Source organism: Lissotriton vulgaris, unplaced genomic scaffold (genome assembly GCF_964263255.1).
Source record: "Lissotriton vulgaris unplaced genomic scaffold, aLisVul1.2 SCAFFOLD_184, whole genome shotgun sequence".
Taxonomy (NCBI): domain Eukaryota; kingdom Metazoa; phylum Chordata; class Amphibia; order Caudata; family Salamandridae; genus Lissotriton; species Lissotriton vulgaris.
In genome coordinates this window covers 2,652,811-2,675,926 of record NW_028248598.1, presented here as the reverse complement: position 1 = coordinate 2,675,926, position 23,116 = coordinate 2,652,811, and the positions used below count along the sequence as shown (strand labels likewise).

The 23,116-nt window shown below is 46.8% G+C and overlaps 1 protein-coding gene across 1 annotated transcript in view; it reads left to right on the top strand.

The window, feature by feature from the left end:
- The window catches only part of LOC147663990 (interleukin-18-like), a 252,951-nt gene that overhangs the window by 3,620 nt on the left and 226,215 nt on the right, over positions 1-23,116 (top strand). Inside the window, exon 2 of the mRNA XM_086950024.1 lies at positions 21,831-21,888. Within this exon, the coding sequence (XP_086806150.1) occupies positions 21,845-21,888 (44 nt within the window). The 5' untranslated portion in view covers positions 21,831-21,844. The remainder of the gene's footprint in view (positions 1-21,830; positions 21,889-23,116) is intronic.

Below are 23,116 nucleotides of genomic sequence, written 5' to 3'. Positions count from 1 at the left end.
TTGGACGATCGTAGTTGGCGGGTGGGGGTGTAAAAGGACAAGCGCGTGTTGAGGCATTCTGGTCCTAGATCTTAGAGGGCTTTGTGTGCGTTGGTGAGGAGACGGAACGTTTTTCTCTTGTTGATGGGGAGCCAGTGGAGGTCTTTCAGGTGGTCGGAAATGTGAGCTTGGTGGGGGATGTCTAGTATGAGTCTGGCTGAGGCGTTTTGGATGCGTTGGAGTTTTTTCTGTAGTTTGGCTGTAGTTCCGGCGTACAGGGTGTTTCCGTAATCCAGTCGGCTTGTGACCAGTGCGTGGGTGACCGTCTTTCTTGTTTCGGTGGGGATCCAACTGAAGATTTTTTTGAGCATGCGTAGGATGTTGAAGCATGATGACAAGTCAACGGACTTGTCTGGTCATCGAGAGGGAGGAGTCCAGGATGAAGCCCAGGTTACGTGCGTGGTCCGTAGGTATGGGTGTGGTTCCCAGGGCCAGTGGCCACCATGAGTCGTCCCAGGCAGAGGGGGATGATCCTAAGATGAGGACTTCCGTTTTGTCCGAGTTCAGTTTTAAATGGCTGTTCTTCATCCACTCGGCTACTTCTTTCATCCCTTCGTGTAGGTTGGTTTTGGCGGTGTTTGGGTCTTTGGTGAGGGTGAGGATCAGCTGGGTGTCGTCTGCGTAGGAGATGATGTTGAGGTTGTGTTGGCGAGCGATGGATGGGAGGGGACTCATGTATACGTTGAAGAGGGTGGGACTGAGTGATGATCCTTGTGGTACGCTGCAGATGACTTCGGTGGCCTCTGATCTAAAAGGGGGGAGGCAGACTCTCTGGGTTCTTCCGGTGAGGAACGAGATGATCCAGTCCAATGCTTTTCCTTGTATTCCGACGTTGCTGAGGCGTTGTATGAGGGTGCTATGACAGACTGTGTCGAAGGCTGTGGAGAGGTCAAGTAGGATGAGGGCAACTGTTTCTCCGTTGTCCAGTAGTGTTCGAATGTCGTCTGTTGTTGCGATGAGGGTGGTTTCGGTGCTGTGTTTGGCTCGAAAGCCAGACTGTGAGGGGTGGAGGGATTTGTTGGATTCGAGGAAGGCGGCGAGCTGACTGTTGACGGCTTTCTCAATGACTTTGGCACGGGAATGGGAGGAGCGAGAAGGGGGGGTAGTTCTTAAGTTCAGTGGGGTCTGCTGTGGGTTTCTTCAGAAGGGCGCTGAGTTCGGCATGTTTCCAGCTTTCCGGGAAGGTCGCGGAGTTGAGGGAGCAGTTGATGATGTCTCGGAGATGGGGTGCGATAATGGAGTCTTCTTTGTTGAAGATGTGGTGGGGACATGGGTCGGTTGGCGATCCTGAGTGGATGGAGTTCATCAGGTGGATGGTGTCTTCGGTGGTGATTGGGTTCCAGGTGCAAAGGTTGTTAGAGGGAGGTTTTGGTTCGGAGGTGGGTGGATTGGACTGGTCTCCGGACTGGTTTTCAAAGCTGTTATGTAAGTCGGCGATTTTGTTGTGGAAGAATGAGGCTAGGGAGTCGCAGAGGTCTTGAGAGGGAGTGATGTCGTTGGTGCCGGTGGTGGGGTTGGTAAATTCTTTGACGATGATGAATAGTTCCTTGCTGTTATGGGCGTTGTTGTCAAGTCGATCCTTGAATGCTGATTTCTTGGTGGATCGGATCAGTTGGTGGTGTTTGTGGGTCGCGTTCATGAAGGTGGCCAGGTTATCAGTGGTTGGGTTTTTTCTCCAGGCTTTCTCAAGGGTGCGACAGGACTTCTTGGATTTCTTAAGGTCATCGTTGAACCAGGGGGCTTTTTTGCTACCTTGCTTGATTTGATGGTTTGTCAAGGGTGCTAGTTCGTCGGCGCTGTGGGTGATCCATTGTGTGAGGTTAGTGGCTGCTTGGTTTGGGTCCGGTGATTTGGCAGGAGGGTTTTGCTGAAGCGATGTGAAGAGCTGGTCGGTGGTAATTTTGTTCCAGTTTCTTCGGGGAATTGGTTGTGGGAGGTTGTGGGTCGTGGTCTTTTTGTAGTTGAAGTGAATGCAGCTGTGGTCCGTCCAATGGAGAGCTGTGGTGTGGTTGAAGGAGATGTGCTTGCTGGAGGTGAAGATTGGGTCGAGCGTGTGCCCGGCATAGCGGGTGGGAGTATCAACCAGTTTTTCGAGTCCGAGGTTGGCCAGGTTGTCCAGAAGGGTGGTGGTGTTGCTGTTGTTTTTCTTTTCCAGGTAGAAGTTGAAGTCTCCCAGTAGAATGTAGTCCTCGGAGGGGAGGGCGTGTGGGCTGATGAAGTCAGTGATGTCTTCGCTGAATTGTGTGCGGGGTCCTGGTGGCCTGTAGATGAGGGTGCCTCTGAGTGTGGTCTTGGAGTCGGTGTGGATCTGGAAGTGAAGGTGTTCGGCGGATGTGAGGTTGTCATCGGAACTGGTCGTGATGCGGATAGTGTTCTTGTGGACGATGGCGATGCCTCCTCCAGTTTGGTTGATGCGGTCCTTTCGGGTGATCTTGTAGCCTTCCGGGATGGCTATGGCGATGTCAGGCGTTGATGAGGCGTTCATCCATGTTTCGGTAAGAAAGGCGACGTCCGGCGATGTGGTGTCGAGTAGGTTCCAAAGTTCAATGGCGTGTCTGTGGACCGAGCGGGTGTTGAGTAGGATGCACTTCAGGTGGTTAGTGTCGGAGTTCTGTGTGGAGTCTGTGGGTTTGGTGTGGATCCTGATGCCGTCGAACTTGCAGGAGTGGCAGGTGAAGGGTTTGTCCTGGGGCGGCTAGGTTGCAGTTTTGGAGTCTGCCGGGATAATTTGGAGAGGGTTGCGGCGTCGTACGTTATGCGGGTGGAGTGGATTTTGCAAGGGCCAGGGGGTCTGGCGCTGGGCGCGGTCAAAAGTCAGATATATTCCGTCTAATGCCCAGCACTCTCCAGAGTGCTGGGCATTAGAGGGAATATATCTGACTTCGACCAGTTGATGCTCAGACCGAGTAATGTTCAAACCGGACATATTCCAGAATTACAGGTGACAAGTGCACTAGTGGGTCCCTGATATACAGCCTCATGTCATCTGCATGTAGGGATATACTTAGAGGGCGCAAACGTTAATGTAATGCCGAGGAAGCATGTTTTACCGAATGACAGAGGCCAGCAGATCAAGTGCTAATGCAAAAAATACGGGCTACAGGGGTACCCCTCTCACGTTCCTCTACCTATAGGACATTCTTCAGAAGTATATCCATTAATATGCATTCAGTCTGCTAGGTCAGTGTAGATAAGATGTATCTAGTGCAGGAATGCTGTTGGTATCCCCATATGGGCTATGGTCAAAAACATCTATCACCAGTCGATGGAATCGAATGCATTTGCAGCATCCAACAGGACTGCTACTGTGGCAGTGAGGGATTCAGTTGATGCAACAAGGCAAAAAGGGTGCTTAGGTTGTGTGCTGTGGATCTGGATGGTATGAACCCGGACTGATCAGGTAGTACCAATTTGGGAAGCAATGGTTGAAGTCCAGTCACTAGAACTTTGGCTAATATTTTTGTGCCAATATTGATTAGGCACATTGGTCTGTATGACACACTGTTCAGGCACTTTGTCAGGTTTCAAAAAAGTTAATATTGAAGCTTGCCACATGGAGGAAGGGTAACTGCCGTTTTCTATACGCCTCTTCATACATGGCATGCGGTATACACCTGTTACAACGCAACTTTTACAACTACCTACCATTACAACGCAACTTTTACAACGCATACCATTACAACGCATTGAGCTGGGGGGCGCTCTAGGATAGGGAATAAGTTTAATTTACTATCCAACACCTTCCCTAGTGTCCACGGGGACTGGAGTTGGAATAGTAAATTATACTTACCACTATCCAGCACCTCTAAGCGCTATGCGTTGTAATGGTATGCGTTGTAATGGTCGCGTTGTAATGGTAGGTAGTTGTAATGGTATGCGTTGTAACGTCATACATCCATGGCATGCATGTGGGGGGCCAAGAGATCAATGAAATCTTTATAGAACTCTCCGATCAAGCGATCCAAACCTGGGGGAATATTACCAACGTTGAGCGATATTTAACGCTAACGATGCTTAGCAACACATTTTTTTACGCTAAGCATCGCCGGAAATTATCGCAGAGATAACTTGCTATTAGCAAGGTTTATCTCAGAATTGATAAAAATCCTCACGCTAACTGCCAATTAAGAGATTATCACTGGTAAACCAACAATAATCTCTCAAAGTTTGGCGTTAGCTTGATGATAGGGGCTTACAAACTTAGCCATGATATCCACCTTCCATAGGATATCATGGCTATGTCAAGAAAATACCAAGTGTAAAAAAAGCAGTGCTTACCGTGGTTAGCGCTGCTTTTTTTTTATCACTGACAGGGTTAGCGAAATCCTTGATAATAGGAGAAATGTCGCTTAACAACATTTCGCCTATTATTTCTCTCTGGAACGCCCCCTTTGCATCTCATTAGAGATGCAAGGGGAAGTGTAGAGAAAAAGGGTGCTAACATGCAAATTTGCGTGTTAGCACCATGTTGCTGATAGGGAGATAAATATATCTCCGCTTTCTTGGCTTTTAAAGCCAAAAAAGCGGAGATAAATCCCTTGATAATATGCCCCCTGGTGCCTTACCATTCAGAGAGTCCGTATCATTTCCTTGACCTCTTCAATCATTATGGGCTGTAGTAAGTATTCACACTGTCCATTTGGCAGCCATGCTATGCTAGCCACATATCTTTAAAATCGGCACCAATCTTATCTGCTGTAGCAGACTTTTAAGTACTGTAAAGGCAGGTGTAGAAGTGTATGAAAGCTGTTAGTATGGAGGGAGTATCATAGTGTTCACTCACCTCCAGGGTATTTATCTTTACTATGTGGCCCCTTCCCTTCGGTGCTCTTAATTTTGCTGCCATGCAGCAGCCAGAGCTACCTCCCTCCCCACATGCTCGTGCTGCATGGTGCTTGAATAAAAACTGCAACTCTTGTGCTGCTAGGTTATGAAGGTTGGTGTGGTTCTCCCTGATGGCAGCCAGGGTGGTATGGCTTGGGTTGCTTGAGTATACACATTTGAGTGCGCGCAAGGCATCCTCAGTTTTTTTTAAGTTGGGTATATATTGTTTTTAGAACCCCCGCCTGTGTGTTGATGTATAGTCTCCTAATCATCAATTTGAATGCCTCTCATATGGTATCTCTCCTGGCTATTGAACCAACATTTATAGAAAAAGAAATTTGATGATAGCTGATCCGAGCCCCCTACGGAACACAGAGTCCGGTAGAGCTGTCGCTTGGAAGCTCCATGTGTATAGGGCAGGAATTATGGTGGGAATCAATAGCCTCAATTTCACTGTTGTGTGATCAGATAGTGTCTTGGTCATGTGTGTGATCTCCTTCGCTCATGTGCACATCTCCCGGGATATCAAACAGTAGTCTAGTCTAACCCATGACCCATAGACTAAAGAAGTGAATGTGCCCTTCCACAATGTGACGTGTTGCAGCGGCCAATTGTCCTGCAGCCTATATTACCCCCTTCCTGTCCGTATTCCTCCAGCCGATTGCTTGCCCTGCCAATCAGTCACAGCTGACCTGTTCACGGTGGAATCTAAATAAGTGCTAAGATCTCGCCCCTAGATAATATTTATTGGTGACAAGTTGTGAATGTGGCACCCAAGGGTCATAAAACCCCCGGGATCATCTACAATTGGGGCTGTATGTATTGATTGTTCTCTCTAAGCATATTTCAGCAGTTAGCGTGCTGAGGGGACCGCAAATATAGACTGCAATGCTAGTTGTCTGGATGGCATAATGAACCAATTATAGAGCTTATATGTAGGTCTCGGTCTGAGGTTTTTGCTGATCTGGTAGTAACCTAGCTTGAAGGCACTTTCTTGTGTTTTTTTCTGCAATTATATGCTTTTATTTTGTTTTGTAATGTATGAAACCTTTATGCCTTTTGTATTTTTAACTTGCTTGGAGAGCAGTGATGCTCCATTTGATGGATAATGAATTTTTCGAGTTTTCATTGTTCCTGTTTCATATTGTTTGGCCATCTACGAGTCATCCAATATGGAGGCACTCTTTTGCACTTTTCAATTATCTGCTTGACGCACGGTGATCTTAACTTATTTTATTCTATGTAAATTATTTTGAACAATGTATTTTTATTATTATGTTTTTGATTTATTGTGAGATATGTGTCGTGCACATTTATGGTTCTTCTGAACCAAAATAAAATTGAAATAGATGGACTCGAGGTATAGGAGTACACCAATCATAATGGTGAACATATGTTTTACAAATGAACTGTTATATTATGTCATGCCATGTCACACACTGTCATATCATATGACATGTTATCTTATGCTATTTTATGCTATGCTGTGCTGTGAAGCCTAAGCAGTATTTTGACAAGGTTTAACAGGCCCCAGTCAGAAATCCAGTTAGATACATATTTTATTTTAATTATAAATATTTAATAACCTAGCAGAGAGAATAGGTTAAGTATTTTATAATGAAATACCAGATATGTACTATTTCTATATTCTTTTTATAATAATTTATATTTATTCATACTGTCAACTATTTTAAATATTTAAATTTAACATTATTTCTTTTCAGGTTTTATTTGAATCCTTTGGGATTATATTTTAAGTCCCTACCACAATTATTTTCGATCGGAGGGTGTTGCAGTACCAGCGGTTTGCCATCGGAAGTTCTGGACTTCCTACAAAAGTGCTAGTTACTACAAAAGTGTAGGTTACTACTGAAGTGCAGTTTGTGAATACCTGAATGCAGGGGTGGGTATAACTCGAGTAATATGCTATAGGGTTATTACGTGAAATTACAGCAAAATTCCCAACATTACATGGAAATATGCGGGAAGCATAACCAATCATTTAGCGCTATTTCCTTAGTGCAAAATGCACCCATGCATTCAAAATGTACACAAGGATGCATATTGCACTACGAAAATAGTGTTAAATGCAACACAACACGAATAGCAAGAGCCAGCAGCCGCTCACTCTTGCTAAGATAAATGCTCCTGTGGTAGGACTTTTGTGCCAAATTACTCATAATTATAGATAAATAGAAGTAGTTCTAAATCTGCAGAAGTGGAATACTGAAAATTCTAGCTGAATTCATAGGATCTCTAAGTGATTTTAATATAATGTATGAATCAGCTTTACCACTTAGGGACCTGGCCAGAGAAAAGGAAGTGTATTGGGGTGTCCCAGAACTAATAGCTTTCCCTAGCAAACAACTTAGCTGCAGTGCTCTACAACTTATAGATATTTCATTCTAGAATGGTATACATGTATGCAATGGGCGCTCCACTTCAGATATCAATACCAACCCTACTTTCAAAAGGGGAAATTATAGAAGAAATAGATCTATGGTTGTGGGACATGTTTATAGAAATGGTTGTGATCCCTAAGACCGAGAGTGATCCCAAACCTCTGGCTTTAATTATAATGGGGTGAACCTAGACCTCTGGTCCAGGCCCGCACTCTCCCTAGCAGCTCAGTCGCACCACCGCTCTTGGGACACCACCGCCTACCATCCACAGAGTTCGCGCATTCACCGGCTGCCATTCCTCTACTTTTGCATCCCACCCCCCTGACATTGTTCGCTCTGCCCTGATAACTCTGTCATTGTGACATTGTTTATTGTGTTTTTTTGTGTGATTAGTGTGTTGTTTTTCACTTCTGTGCCCATTGGTTTTGTTTCTGATTTTGTTTTTCCGCCGCTAAAGCCCTGTGGCCCCTCCCCTTGTTGCAGCCCCACTCCCGCCTCCCCTCCTCTGGTCCCGCCCCCTCCCATACATAATGGCGACCACAGTGCAGTCGTGCAGCGGACGCGCCGCTGGCGTGCTGTAGGCGCACTAAAGGCAAGCCCGTCTGCGCCCGTCCGCGCCTGGACCGCGCCCAGTGCCAGACCTCCTGGCCCCCGCGACCAGCACAAGACCCATCGTCACTACGGTGCAAAAACTGTCCATGCATTGAACGCCAGATGGATTTCCACCTGCTTCCAGGCCACCCCGAAGCTAACCCACGGACCCTTCACCTGTCGAAACTGCAGCTACACCAGCCAGCGCACACCAGCACGTCCTGCCCATCCCAGTGCAGCAGACCACAAACATCTCAGCTGTATACTACTAAACACCCGCTCAGTCCATAAGCACGCCATCGAACTCTGGGACCTGCTCAACTCCTCCGGCCCGGACATCGCCTAACTGACAGAGACCAGGATGAACACTTCCTCGACACCCGACATAGCCATAGCCATACCGAATGGCTACAAGATCACTCACAGGGACCGAAACAACAACAAACCAGGAGGAGGACTAGCCATCATCCACAGGAACACCATCAGGATCTCAACCAACACGTAGACTCCCTCAGCATGACCGAACACCTACACTTCCAGATCCACGTCAAACACAACACCACCCTCAGAGTAACACTCGTCTACAGACCTCTGAGACCCCGACCTCAGTTCAGCGAATCCATCACTGACCTCATCAGCACGCACGCCCTCGCCTCCACAGACTACATCCTCCTCGGAGACATGAACTTCCACCTTGAGAACGCCAGCGACAGCAACTGCACAACGTTGATCGCCAACCTCGCCAACCTTGGACTCAAACAACTCGTCACAACACCCACCGACTCCGCCGGTCACACGCTCAACCCCATCTTCTCTGCCAGTGACCACGTCACCTACAGCCACACCACCGAACTCCACTGGACCAACCACCACTGCATCCACTTCTCCTTTGAAAAACACATCGCACACAACCAACCGCAATGTTTCCCACACAGTAGCTGGAAAAAAGTCACTGAAGACCAGCTCACCACCACACTCGCCCGGGACCCCCCACACGAGTCCTTCGATACCATCGAAGCAGCCTACAACTTCAGACTATGCATTGATGACTGCGCTAACACCCTCGCCCCGCTAAGGAAACCCTCCAACAGACACACCGACACGAGAGCCATCTAGTTCAACGCCGACCTTCAAGACTCAAAGCACACCTGCAGAAGACTCGAGAAACATTGGTGCAATAATCAGACACCAGACAAGAACACAGCCCTCATGAACGCCAGACGCAAACACCACCAACTCATGCAATCCACCTAAAAAACCTCCTTCAAAGAACGCATCAACAACAACACACAGAGCAAAGAGCTCTTCAACATCATAATCAATCAATCAATCAACAGTATTTGTAAAGCGCGCTACTCACCCGCTAGGGTCTCAAGACGCTGGGGGGGGCTGCTACTGCTCGAAAAGCCAGGTCTTGAGTTGCTTCCTGAAGGAGAGATGGTCCTGGGTGAGTCGTAGGTGGGTGGGGAGGGTGTTCCAGGTCTTGGCCACCAGGTAGGAGAAGGATCTTCCTCCGGTGGTGGTTCTGCGGATTCGTGGGACGGTGGCGAGGGCGAGGCTGGCGGAGCGGAGCTGGCGGGTTGGCGTGTAGAACGTGAGGCGGTTGTTGAGGTATTCGGGGCCCAAGTCATGGAGAGCCTTGTGTGCGTGGGTGAGGAGTCTGAACGTGATCCTTTTGCTGACGGGGAGCCAGTGCAGGTCCCTCAGGTGGGGGGAGATGTGGCTGTGTCGGGGGATGTCCAAGACGAGTCGTGCTGAGGCGTTCTGGATGCGCTGGAGTCTTTTCTGTAGTTTGGCGGTGGTCCCAGCGTAGAGGGCGTTCCCGTAGTCCAGACAGCTGGTGACGAGGGCCTGGGTGACCGTTTTCCTGGTTCCAGTGGGGATCCAGCGGAAGATCTTACGGAGCATGCAGAGTGTGTTGAAGCAGGAGGAGGTAACTGCGTTAACTTGCCTGGCCATCGGGAGGGAGGAGTCAAGGATGAAGCCCAGGTTTCGTGCGTGGTCCGTGGGCTAGGGTGGGGGGCCCATAGCAGGGGGCCCCCAGGAGTCGTCCCAGGCGGAGATGGATGGGCGGAGGATGAGGACTTCCGTCTTGTCTGAGTTCAGTTTCAGGCGGCTGAGCTTCATCCAGTCTGCGATGTCTTTCATTCCGTCCTAGAAGCTGGCTCTGATGGAGGTGGGGTCGTTGGTGAGGGAGAGGATCAGTTGGGTATCGTCGGCGTAGGAGATGATGTTGAGGTTGTGCTTGCGTGCGATGGCTGCGAGGGGGCTCATATAGACGTTGAAGAGGGTGGAGCTGAGCGAGGAGCCTTGAGGTACGCCGCAGATGATCTTGGTCACACTTACAACAAGGAAACCCTACCTTCTAAGGAACCAGGGTGCATATTTATATCAAAAAACAATGGTTCCAGTGGAACAGATGAGAGTATACATAATAAATACTGAACAATGTCAAATAATAATGTGAAGGTTACTTAGGATGTAAGAAGGAGAAACAAACTCATGACACCTAATGGATTACCATCAGTTGTTATTTTTGCAAAAAATACACAATAAAATACACTGTAATATACATGTCACAATGTGAAGATTTTAGAAAAAAAGGAAGGGGATGGAAAAGAGGGGTCCCAAGTGTAAAGTGTGAACCAAAGGAGTGGTTGAAGCACATAGAGAGGACAACGAGTGACAATATGTGCACGGTTTCAACAGGGGTATATTTACAAGGAATTGGGAAAATGACCAAATACACAATATTCAATAATTTAAACAATGACTATTGAATTCATAGACATTGACTGAGAGGTTCATTCCCAAAGGGCGTCGACGGCGTTTCGACCCTTTACAGGATAGAGGGTCTCATCAGGACAGGGACAGTGTGGGACATCTTTAATGAAATAATCACGGGCTTGTGGTGAAAAGGTGCCAACCATGCGTGAAGGGAAAAATAAATGTACTTACAGTGAACCCTGCTGGGTACACTGTAAATAGTTGGATAGAGCACAATAGAGTTAATCTTGTATGAAGCCAACACGCAATGCGTCCGTTTTTGAATCGTAATACTCAAGTGCTGCAATGAGCACGAGGAGCCTTGAGGTACGCCGCAGATGATCTTGGTGGCTTCTGCGAGGAAGGGGGGGAGACGGACTCTTTGGGTTCTGTCGGAGAGGAATTAGGTGATATTTTCCAGGGCCTTTTCCTGGATCCCGGCGTGGCGGAGGAGGGATGTCAGGGTGCGGTGGCAGACCGTGTCGAACGCAGCCGAAAGGTCGAGCAGGATGAGGGCGGCGGTTTCTCCGTTGTCCAGCAGGGTCCGGATGTCATCGGTGGTCGCGATGAGGGCGGTCTCGGTGCTGTGGTTCGCTCGGAATCCAGACTGCGATGGGTCGAGGGAGCCGTTTGTCTCCCGGAAAGGCTGTCAGCTGTTTGTTGACGGTTTTCTCGATGACTTTTGCAGGGAAGGGGAGGAGCCAGATGGGGCAGAAGTTCTTGAGGTCTGAGGGGTCTGATCTGGGTTTCTTCAGGAGGGCGCTGATCTCTGCGTGCTTCCAGCTCTCTGGGAAGGTGGCGGATATGAAGGAGTTGTTGATAATGTCCCGAAGTATGGGTGCGATGATGGAGTCTGCTTTGTTGAAGATGTGGTGTGGGCAGGGATCGGCTGGGGAGCCAGAGTGGATGGTGTTCATCGTGTGGGTGGTATCTTCCGTGCTGACCTGAGTCCAGGCACACATGGTGGTGGTGGGGGGTGCAGGTTCGGTGGTGGGGTACGTGTTCTGAGCGCTGAAGCTGTTGAGTATGTCGAAGATCTTACGGTGAAAAAAGGTGGCCAGAGAGTTGCAGAGGTCTTGAGAAGGTGTGATGTCGTTGTCACTGGTGTTGGGGTTGGAGAGCTCTTTCACGACGTTGAAGAGTTCCTTGCTGTTGTGGGTGTTGTTGTCTAGTCGTTCTTTGAAGGATGAACTTTTGGTGGTGCGGATCAGCTGGTGGTGTTTGCGGGTGACGTTCTTGAGGGCTGTCATATTATCCGTTGACTGGTTGTGGCGCCAGGCTTTCTCGAGGTCATGGCAGGATTTCTTGGAGTCTTTGAGATCGTTGGTGAACCACACGGCTTTCTTGCTGTTGAGTTTGCTGGGAGGGTTTTTCAGTGGAGCAAGGGTGTCGGCGCAGTCGGTCATCCACTGTGTGAGGTTGCGGGCTCCTTCGTTGGGGTCCGTGGTGTTGGTGGGAGGGTTTAGGCGCAAGAAGGTGGTGAGTTGGTCGGTGGTGATCTTGCTCCAGCATCTTCGGGGGGTTTGTTGAGGGCGGTGGTGGGTCGTTGTTTTCCTGAAGTTGAAGTGTACGCAGCTGTGGTCGGTCTAGTGGAGCTCGGTGGTGTGGCTGAAGGAGATGTGGTTGCTGGAGGAGAAGACAGGGTCGAGCGTGTGGCCGGCGTAATGGGTGGGGGTGTTGACCAGTTGCTTGAATCCGAGGTTGGCGAGGTTGTCTAGTAGGGCGGTGGTGTTGTTGTCCTGGTCGTTCTCCAGGTGGAAGTTGAGGTCTCCTAGGAGGATGTAGTCGGGGGAGGCGAGGGTGAGCGGGCTGATGAAGTCTGCGATGGCCTCGCTGAAGTGTGAGCATGGTCCCGGGGGTCTGTAGATGAGGGTTCCTCTGAGGGTGGTCTTGGGGTCGGTGTGAATCTGGAAGTGCAGGTGCTCTGCGGTGGCGAGGGTGCCGTCGGTGTTGGTCGTGATTCGGATAGTGTTTCTGTGGGCGATGGCGATGCCTCCTCCGGTCTGGTTGACGCGGTCCCTCCAGATGATCTTGTAGCCGTCCGGGATGGCAATGGCGATGTCGGGGGCTGAGGAGGCGTTCATCCAGGTTTCCGTGAAGAAGGCGACGTCTGGTGCCGTTTTGTCCAGGAGGTCCCATAGCTCAACGGCGTGCCTGTGGATGGAGCGGGTGTTGAGCAGGATGCACTTGAGGTTGTTGTTGTTGGCAGCTGTTTTGGCTGGCACAGTGCAGGACCAAGTGCAGGTGAAGTAGCAGGCGTGGCAGTTGAAGTCTCCGTGGGTGCGTTTCGGGGTGGCTTGGTAGCAGGCTGGATGTCGGCCGGTGTTGAGTGCTTGGAGGGTGGCGGCGTCGTAGCTCAGTCGGGTTGGCTGGCTCTGGCGGGGTCCAGGGGTTCTGGTGCTGGGCGCGGTCCAGGCGTGGACGGGCGTAGACGGGCTTGCCTTTGGCGCGCAATCGGCGTGCCCGCTGCGCGTGGCCACTGCGCGTACGCGTGGTCCCCGCCATTTATGGCGAAGTGGGAGGGAGGAGCAGCTGGGAGGCGGGAGCAGGGCAGCGAATGGGGAGCGGGAGACAGGAGAGGGGGCGGGCTGCAGGAGAGCAGTGGCGGGGAGCAGAGGGGGGAAAGAGCAGGAAAGCGGAGCGGGGAGAGCGAGGGCAAGCTTGGGCAAGCCTGTAGATCGGGGCAAGCCTGGAGAGCGAGGGCAAGCCTGGAGAGCAGGGGCCCTAAGGAGAGGCGGTAGCAAGAGGGCCAAGCAGGCAGCGGCAGCAGAATCCGGACACACGGGGGCCGTGCGGTAGTGGAGTGACCGGGTCAAGGGTCATAAAAGAACATGCTCCAATGACATACCACCATTACAAGAACTCTGCGACTCCCTGGCTACCTTCTTCCACCGCAAGACCACAGACATCCACAACAGCTTTGACACCCAGACACAGACGACAGACCCCATCACCCCTGAAAGTACACCCACCAGGCACACCGATCCTCTACTCTTCTGGCACAATCTCAACGGGGAAGACACCATCAAAATCATGAACACCATCCACCCTCTGACCCCTGCCTCCACCACATTTTCAACAAGGCAAGCTCCATCATCGCACCTCAACTCAGAAAGATCATCAACAACTCTTTTGAGACCGCCACCTTCCCAGAAAGCTGGAAACCCGCTCAGATCAACACCCTTCTCAAGAAACCCAAGGCGGATCCAAAGGACCTCAAGAACTTCCGATCCATCTCCCTGCTCCCGTTCCCGGCGAAAGTCATTGAGAAGACCGCCGACAGACAACTGACCCACTTCCTGGAGGAGAACAACATCCTGGACTCCTCCCAATCTGGCTTCCGCAGCAATCACAGCACCGAAACTGCCCTCATCTCCGCCACTGACGACATCAGGACCATACTGGACAACGATGAAACTGCGGCCCTCATCCTACTGGACCTCTACGCCGCCTTCGACACCGTCTTCCACCACACCCTGCGCACATGCCTCCATGACACAGGGATCTGAGGCAAAGCCCTGGACTGGATCACCTCCTTCCTCACCGGCGGAACGCAATGAGTCCGCCTCCCCCCCTTCAGGTCAGAAGCCACCACAATCACCTGCGGCGTACCCCAAGGATCATCCCTCAGCCTGACCCTTTTTAACATCTACTTGGCACCGCTCGCCAATATAATCCGAGCACACCACCTCAACATCATCTCATACGCTGACAACACCCCGCTGATCCTATCCCACACCAAGGATCCGACCACCGACCAAATCCAACTTCCAGGAGGGAATGAAGGCCGCCGCAGAGTGGATGAAGACTAGCCGGCTAAAGCTGAACTCAGACAAGACGGAGGTCCTCATCCTCAGCTCCATCCCCTCAGCATGGGACGACTCCTGGTGACCAGCCATGCTGGGAGCTGCCCCGACACCAACCACCCACGCACGCAAATTGGGAGTCATCCTGGACTCAACGCTCTCCATGTCCCACCAAGTCAACTCGATTGCCTCCTCCTGCTTCAATACCCTCCGCAGGCTCCGCAAGATCTACAGATGGATCCCCACTGATACCAGAAGAACGGTCACCCAAACACTCGTCAGCAGCAGGCTGGACTATGGCAACACCCTCTACGCAGGAACCACAGTCACACTCCAGAAGAGACTCCAATGCATACAAAACACCTCTGCATGCCTCATCCTCGGACTCCCTCGCCACACCCACATCACCACCCATCTGAGAGACCTGCACTGGCTCACGGTCAACATGAGGGTCACCTTCAAGCTCCTCACCCACGCTCACAGAGCACTCCACAACGCCGGACCAGCATACCTCAATGAACGGCTGTCCTTCTACAACCCGAACCGCCAGCTTCGCTCTGCTGACCTCGCACCCGCCACCGTCTCATGCATCCGTGGAACGACCACCGACGACATAGAACACCCTCCCAATCCTCTTACGTCAGACCCAGGACCTGCTGACCTTCAGGAGACGTTTCAAGACCTGGCTGTTTGACCAGTAGCTGCTCCCCCCTCCCCTCAGTGCTTTGAGACCCTCACGGGTGAGTAGCGCACTTTACAAATGATTGATTGATTGATTGAACGGGGGAAATATAGGGCTTTATTATGAGTTTGGAGGTCTATAGGACTGCCGAACCTGTGGTGGCAGTTTGATCACGGCCACACTGCGGCCCTCCCAGTATTATGAGAGTGGTGGTTGGAATGTCACAGGAACTCAACGACTGCCAGAAATACAATATTCTGCGGCAGTCACGCAGAGGTCAAGGTGCAGAAATATGCTGGTGGTGCTGCTCTGGCACCGCGGAGCCTATTATGAGTTGGCTTTCCACTGCCCGGTACATGCCAGGGATCTCGCCATGAACAGAGTGGCACAGAGGCCACAAAGGGGGTCCCCTGCTGCTCCCGGGCCTGGGGGTGCATGCAGGGGGGCACATGTAGTGCACTGTTGTATTTGTACCCTTGTGTTTCTGCGCAGTTTGGCATGTATGAAGGTGCACTCTGTGGTCTGACGGCAGCAGTCTGAATGTTAGGCTCTTCTATGAGCCTAACAGACAGCTGCTCTTGGACCACTGCAGCACCGCATGCAAGACCAGGATTTAACTCCTAATCTGGCAGGTGGTCATACCATGGCTTTGGCAGTCCTACAGCAGGACTGCCAAAGTTGTAATGAGGCCATAGTAATGTCCAACAATAGTAGAAGCGTAAGATAGGAAAAACGGTATTAAATGTCCACCAATTGTGGGGCAATGTATCATTGTTTAATACCAACACTCCTTTTCCTCAACCAGAATTTGGATGATAACCATCTTTTACTGAAGGCCCATGCCATTGGTTTGAAGGGATAAAACACCTTTTTACTAGAGTGGAAAATCAGAAAAACATCAAGACTTCAGGGACCAATTCCTGGTTCAACAATGATTGTAGAATAGCAATGAAGAGTTAATCAGATCTATAAAACAAGGACATAAATTGTGCATATAGATGGCTAGGTCCGCTTGCAAAAAATAAATTAAAAGAGGCCAAAATTGCATATGAAACAGGCCAGTGGGAAGATTTGCTGGAAACAGCCAGATAAAAAAAAGGCCAGAATATTCTGGCATATAGTGGGGCATAGACGGCACCTATTCTGCAATCTGTGCACAGAAAAAAGGCTTAGTTAAAATGTCATCTTATTTGTTTTCCTCAGAGCCTGCAGTTTGGGCTCTTCATATTAATGCCCTTTCAATGCCGCAGATTCCGCAGCCCTAGTTACATTGTCGAGGAACCAAGCAGAAATAATCCCAATTTCTTTAAAAAGGGCACAAGTCTTTTTCTAATTACCATTCAATTAGACTTATTGATAATATTCAGAAATGGTTTTGCAAATTGGTTTTAGATAAACTGACCATCTGGATAAAGAACGTGTGGTTCTAAACCATTTCATAGCGGGGTTTTGTCACAGGACCAGTAGAATGCACAAGGTCTTCATGTTCCTTACAATTAGATGAAAAGAAATAGCTATTAAGAGAAGCAGCCTTTATGTAGTTTTTGTTAGTTTAAAGGCTGCCTTTGACATGGTGCAGATTGCCATCCACAAGGGTGCAACAGGACTGTATGTTTGTCCCCACTCCTTTAGTTTTGTTTCTAAATGGCTGTGTTAGCTGCTTAATTGGCTGTGAGAACTATTCCTCATGAATAGCTGGCCTAAAAAGACCTGCCCTTATGTATGCAGAGGATTCACTTTTGGTTTCAATAACACCAAAAGAGTTGCAGACTATATTAAAGAGGTTTGCTACTTACTACACCATATATGTCTTACATATATGTATGAAAATGAAATACATGGTAAAAAAAAACACGCAAGGATTTTAGGGGCCAAGTGCCATTGGGTGGGGTACATTTTCAGAGAATATCTGAATTTGATTACCTAGGGTCAGCCTCTAGGAGTCTCACAGTCTTGGCACTCAAAGATCAGTAAGAGCCTTTTTTATTGGAACATCTTTTATGATTTGGTGTGAGATCGAAGGTACAACTGCTTCTCCTTCAATAAAAATGTATAGAGCTCTGTCTTGCTTCCCCTTTCAGATAATACAGAATCTCCCACACGTTGGCTCAAACACGGCGAAGCAGGATACATAAAACACAACAACACCTAGAAAAGGGTTTATTTTACAAAATGCAAAGACTCTCTTTTTTAGAATATGGCTTGGGGTTTTTATTTATGCAATGCTCTATAACAGAAAGGCTTTCCCAGATGCCAAAATGAATCACATTCAAATTCAACCAGATATATATATATATATATATATATATATATATATATATATATATATATATATATATATATATATATATATATATATGCAATAATAACACACTTGGTAAATGCAACAGTTAAATGCATGAATAATGCTAATGAGCGGCCGGTAGTGGGAGTACCGGCCGGGCGGTGATGTGGGGAGGGGCAGGGTGGGGGGTAGTAATGTATGGATTACGGACCTTAACAGGTAAGTAAACATATAAATTAATAAAATGAATTTCGTTGCGTGCACTGCATCGCATTTGGTGATGCAATGTGCGCAACGAAATTCGTTTTATTAATTTATATGTTTACTCACCTGTCATGGTGTGTAATCCATACATTACTACTACCCAACCTGCCCCTCCCCCTCCCCACGTCACCCCCCGGCCGGTACTCCCACTACCGGCCGCAGCTGCTAATGAATAAACAAGCAGCAAATAATATGAGATAAGACTCAAGGAAATATTATGGGATGTCTTGCAAGAGATAAGAAAGATATATATACACATCACAAGGAAAACACATCAAATGACCAAAGCCACTGCCACACATCACTATGGCAATAATCAAAACTCAAAGATCTCAAATAACCACAGCCACTTGAACCACGCATTATAATGGCACTAGCCAGAAACAAGTCACCTCGCCTGATCGTTCACTCGACATTCTTGCTAATTCAGGGGGGGGATTCAGAGCTGGCTTGGACTCTCGACCTGGACTCAGGTTCCGTTTGTTTTACAGCAGTACGTCTACTCTGTAAGTGAGCTCCCAACTCAGCTGTCAACAAAGCTCAGTTTTATAGTATCAAAGCACACACTAGAAGGTTTGAGAGTCTTCCTCCCTGCACAAGGAAACTTATTGGGACTGGCCAGCTTTCAAGCAAGCATTCCATGGCGGAAAGGAGTTCCCTTGTTCCCTCTACATTCTCACATGTTCCAGCTTTTATCCTAATGAAGCTCACGAAAGCCTTCCAGGGTACATTAAACAATCTCTCACAAAACAATCCTTGAACGTGATTAACCCAAACAACTTTCAAGCGTGGCTGTGTGTGCAGATAAAGCTCAAACCAGGCAGAGTCAGAATTTAGGATGACATGAGGCCATGTCAAAGCCAATAGTAAGAAATTAATAATTGTACAACACAGAGCACATTTGTGCACCACGGCTTATTGCATCACATACTTCATCTCTCAATGTACAACACAGTGCACATTTGTGTACCACTGCTCATAACACTGCACTTTGAGACCAAAAAGTACATTCCACACCTCTCTCTCTCTCTTATGCTTTCAAATGCAGATCCTACACGTTCTGTTCTTGGCAAGGCTATCCTACTCCGTGACAGCTCCCACTGAAAGACTGCAAGATTACAAGAAAGAAACCTTTAAGAGAAAAAAGGCATATGCAGGACGTTGAACATTCAGGCTAGGATAAAATAACACACCAAAGTCAATTCAAATTATTGCAGTCAAAGGTCATCACTGAGTGTCAGACCACAAGAGTGCCTCTAGCACTACAGGCTCAAGCAGTATTGGCTGCCCTATCCAGCCCAGAACTTTGGGATCATTCCACAGACACACCTTGAGGGCTGCAGAAGATAAGTTTTATTATATTCCTGCTGAGTTTATATAATAGCACACCCCTAATACTGCTAAGAGTAGATATGGCATTCAAGCCAATAGGGGTCCTTTTTAAGACTAAGGGCCATATGTAGGTGAGGCAATACCGGTCGGTAACGGTGAAATTCGGTAAATTTCACTGTTACCAACCGGTATTTAGGGATGTGAGATGTAGGAGGCAGGTTTCAAGGATTCAGTAATTCACAGAATCTGTAATTTAAGGAATCGGTAAATTACCGAATTCATCAAAATACCGAATTGGTAAATTACCGAATCCTGAAACCTATGTAGGAGGCACTCAAGTGAGTGCATTTTTGCATTCAGGATTCGTTATTTACCACCAACTATAAGTTGGTGGTAAAGAACAAATACCTTTAAAAAAGCATTTTTTGGCTTTTTTGTCAGTGCCATGTGGCAGACATACATGCCCTTAGGGCATGTATGTGTGCCACATGTGCACACAAGCACGATTCAGGGGTGCAACAGGGTGTCAATGTGACACCCTGCCACCCTTGTATATGTCCCCCTATTACTGATTCGTTATTTACCGAATCAGTAATAGTGAGTATCTTCCCATTTATTCCTATGGGCCCCCAGGCCCATAGGAATGAATGGGAATTACCGAATCGGTTAATACCGAATCGGTAATACCAAATATTACCCATTCAGTAAAATTTACCAAATTATTACCTGCATACTATTTACCGATTTTCAAATACCGAATTGGTAAAATTCGGAATTTAAAAATCGGTAAATATTGATTACCTACATATGGCCCTTAACCAGTTCTTTAATGGCTTCGCATCTGGTCCACCAAAGAGATAGAACCATATAAAGTGTGCTGAAAGATAATCTACACAGACCTTCTACATCTAATATCTTCTGACTTGAACACATCAAACTTACCTTGACATCATTGGGCTTTAGAAACTTCTGGCACAATACTGGTTCTAATACCAAATCTTCACATATTAGTGCTAGAAACTGATTCTGAAATTGTGAGTGGGAGTGTTGGCAAAGATTTTCAACAATGGGCTGGTTGACCAGCATTTTCCTATTGATCACATTTGATCCTAGATTTGAAGAATTTATAGATTATATTACTCCAGCAAAAACAAGAGCTTTGTACATTAAACTGAGGCTGGGAATTCTATAATTGGCCTATTTTACTAACAAATGGAAGCCGGAAGCGATTACCTCAAAGGATTGTCTCACTTTTAGCCTAACTGAGGAAAGTGACAATCATATCCTGTTGTTTTTTTTTTGCTCTGCCTATCGAAAAAAGAGATCTAGATGGATTGTCCCCCTTTGCTGATTTTTGAGAATAAAATCGTATAATGATGCATGTAGGATTGTAAATATGTCAATAGCCCACGTGATATTTTTTCCATGGCCAAATATTTTGAATTAGTTTGGTACAAGAAGAAGCATTTTATAATTATGTAATTTCACCTCATCTTGCACTTTAGTTGTCAGCTGGATTGCTGTTTTTTTTCAAAATCAATTTTACTCTGTGTATTTTAGATATCTCAACACATATATATTGTAAATTTGTGTTTTAGTACTTATGCATTTGCTGTTGGATTTTGCAACGTAGACTTTGATCAAAGACTCTCATTGGTTTCTTGTTTGTCATCATACTTATTGTAAATTTGTCTTTTACTGTCTGCATTATTTTTGATGGATTTTTATTACCCAATGTGACACTAAATAAATAAGACATAAATAAACAAAATATGAAATATGTATTAACCTATCAAAGAATATATGTTATTAAGTATTTATAATTAAATAATAAATAAGCACTGGTTGTGTATGTGTTTTAAATAATAATTTGTATTTATCATATTGTTAACTAAATGAAACAATTTAAAGTAGTATAAGATAATTTCCTTAAGGGTTTTATTTAAATCTTTTGGGGGTTTATTTTAAGTCTCTACCGCCAGTATTTTTGATGGGAGGTTGTTGCAGTAGCAGTGGTTGACCATGGGTAGTGCTGGACTTACTACAAATGTGTAAGTTACTATAAAAGTGTAGTTTGTAAATAACTAAATGTAGGAAACATACTCAACAGTAAGGGTGGGTATAACTTGCATAATTTACTGTAGCACAATTACTTGAAATTTCAACAAAATTGGATCACATTAAGTAGAAATATGTGGAGAGTAATCTTGCATTTATTGCAATTTTCTTACGGCAAAATGCACCTTGGCGTCCAAATTTTACATTAGGATGCATTTAGCTGTATGAAAATATCGCTTAATGCTACAGAACATGAACAGCAGCAGCCCCTCAAGCTTGTGAACCTAAATGCTTCTGCCGTAGGACTTTTGTGCCTAATTACGCATAATTATGCAAACTAGCGCAATTGCATAATTCTCAGGAATGCAGCCTCAAATGAGTAACATGAAATGAATGACATTTCTCTGATTACTTCGGTGTAAATAACATTTTTGACCAGTCCTACCCATAAGTTTAAATTTACTCAAAAATGCAATTTGTGAATCAGGCCTTCTGAGTAAAAGAGCATATTTGAGTCTATGTTGATTTGAAGTGGCTTACAGAGAACTTTACATTTCAACACGTACACCTTTAGCTGCTCAATGAATTACTTCTGAATATTTTGTCAGTGACAAACATCTGTTGAAACAAGCTCATAAAGGGAATATGGGAGTGATGTGTTGACTAACTGCTACAATGACGTCAAAGAATGCAACATGCAGTTTCTACAACACAATGAATATTTACTGTATCGTTTATCTATTCTAAATACGAACCTGACCCTCTGTTTATACTTTTTACAGCAACATTTTCAACAATGGCTGCAAGTAATGACTCAATTACAGAAAGCAGTAAATCAATGTAAGTATTACTTCCGAACTCAGAAAACGAATCAAAGAACATTAACTTGACATATCAACCAATCAGACTGAGCCAAATTTAGAGACCGCTTTGAACGGCGATGCAATACATAAGGTACACCGCAGGAAAATTCACCTGGACTAATTCAGTATCAAGTATTAGGAAATGTATCTCACATTTTAAAAAGAAATCAATGGGTTTTAGTCTTGATTATCAAGTAGCTAATTTTGTGACACTTTAATATCATAGCCAGAATAATAAGGACCAAAATATAAAGGTGAGTGCATACAGGAAAGTATAATCAAGGGACACTGATGTGGAGGTAGATATTAAAAATCTATACATACTTACCTGTCAATATTTTTGTCCTCAATACTTTGGATGATATTCCCATTCCCTTCTCGATATAAAGATTGTGCACCCAGTTTGTGCAGAGAAAGTCAGATACATACACTCTTTCATCATTCTGCATTTCCACACAGCAGATATTCTTGAAACTCTTGAGTAAAATAAACCTCCAAGTTCCCACATAGGACAGATGCAAGGATTTTACACGTTCTAAGAACCAATACAGCTATTAGGTAGTGTCCTATTGTGCAACCAACCCCATCTATACTATTTCCATTCTCTGGCCATATGACTGCTCCAACAAAGCTGGTAAAAGCTCCAATTGAGGATAATATATGACCATCTCCCTGAGAGCACTATGGCCTCATTACGATGACGTTAAGATTGCCCATCTGACTGCCATGGCCGCAGTCTGATTCCGACAGCTTTTACAATGCAATTGCTGATAAAGCGGTGGTCGCTGCTACGGCTGAAGACATCATTGCAAATGGGTACAAATGCACAGAAAACATGTGCAATGGTACATACATGCCTGAACTATGTCGGGGTATACCTTGTGCACCATGTACCCCATTGCTGGAGTGTATCAGAATGTGCACAGTCCAGTCAATGTGGAGACATACCACTGAGGTACTTACCTGGAATCTGGCACCCACAGGATCGCAGACACCAGGGTTCAGATGCCCAGGTGTTGGGGGGACCTGCAGAAAGGGATCCATGGCAGAGACTGATGAATAGGAGCAGATTTAAGGGAGTATGCACCCCAAATCCTTAGTTTCTAACAACTCGAGCCGAGCAGTTGGACCATCACATTCAGGTTGTCAGAACCCCACATGTACAGTCCTATTGCTGCAGTTTCTCTCTGACCACAAACATGGCG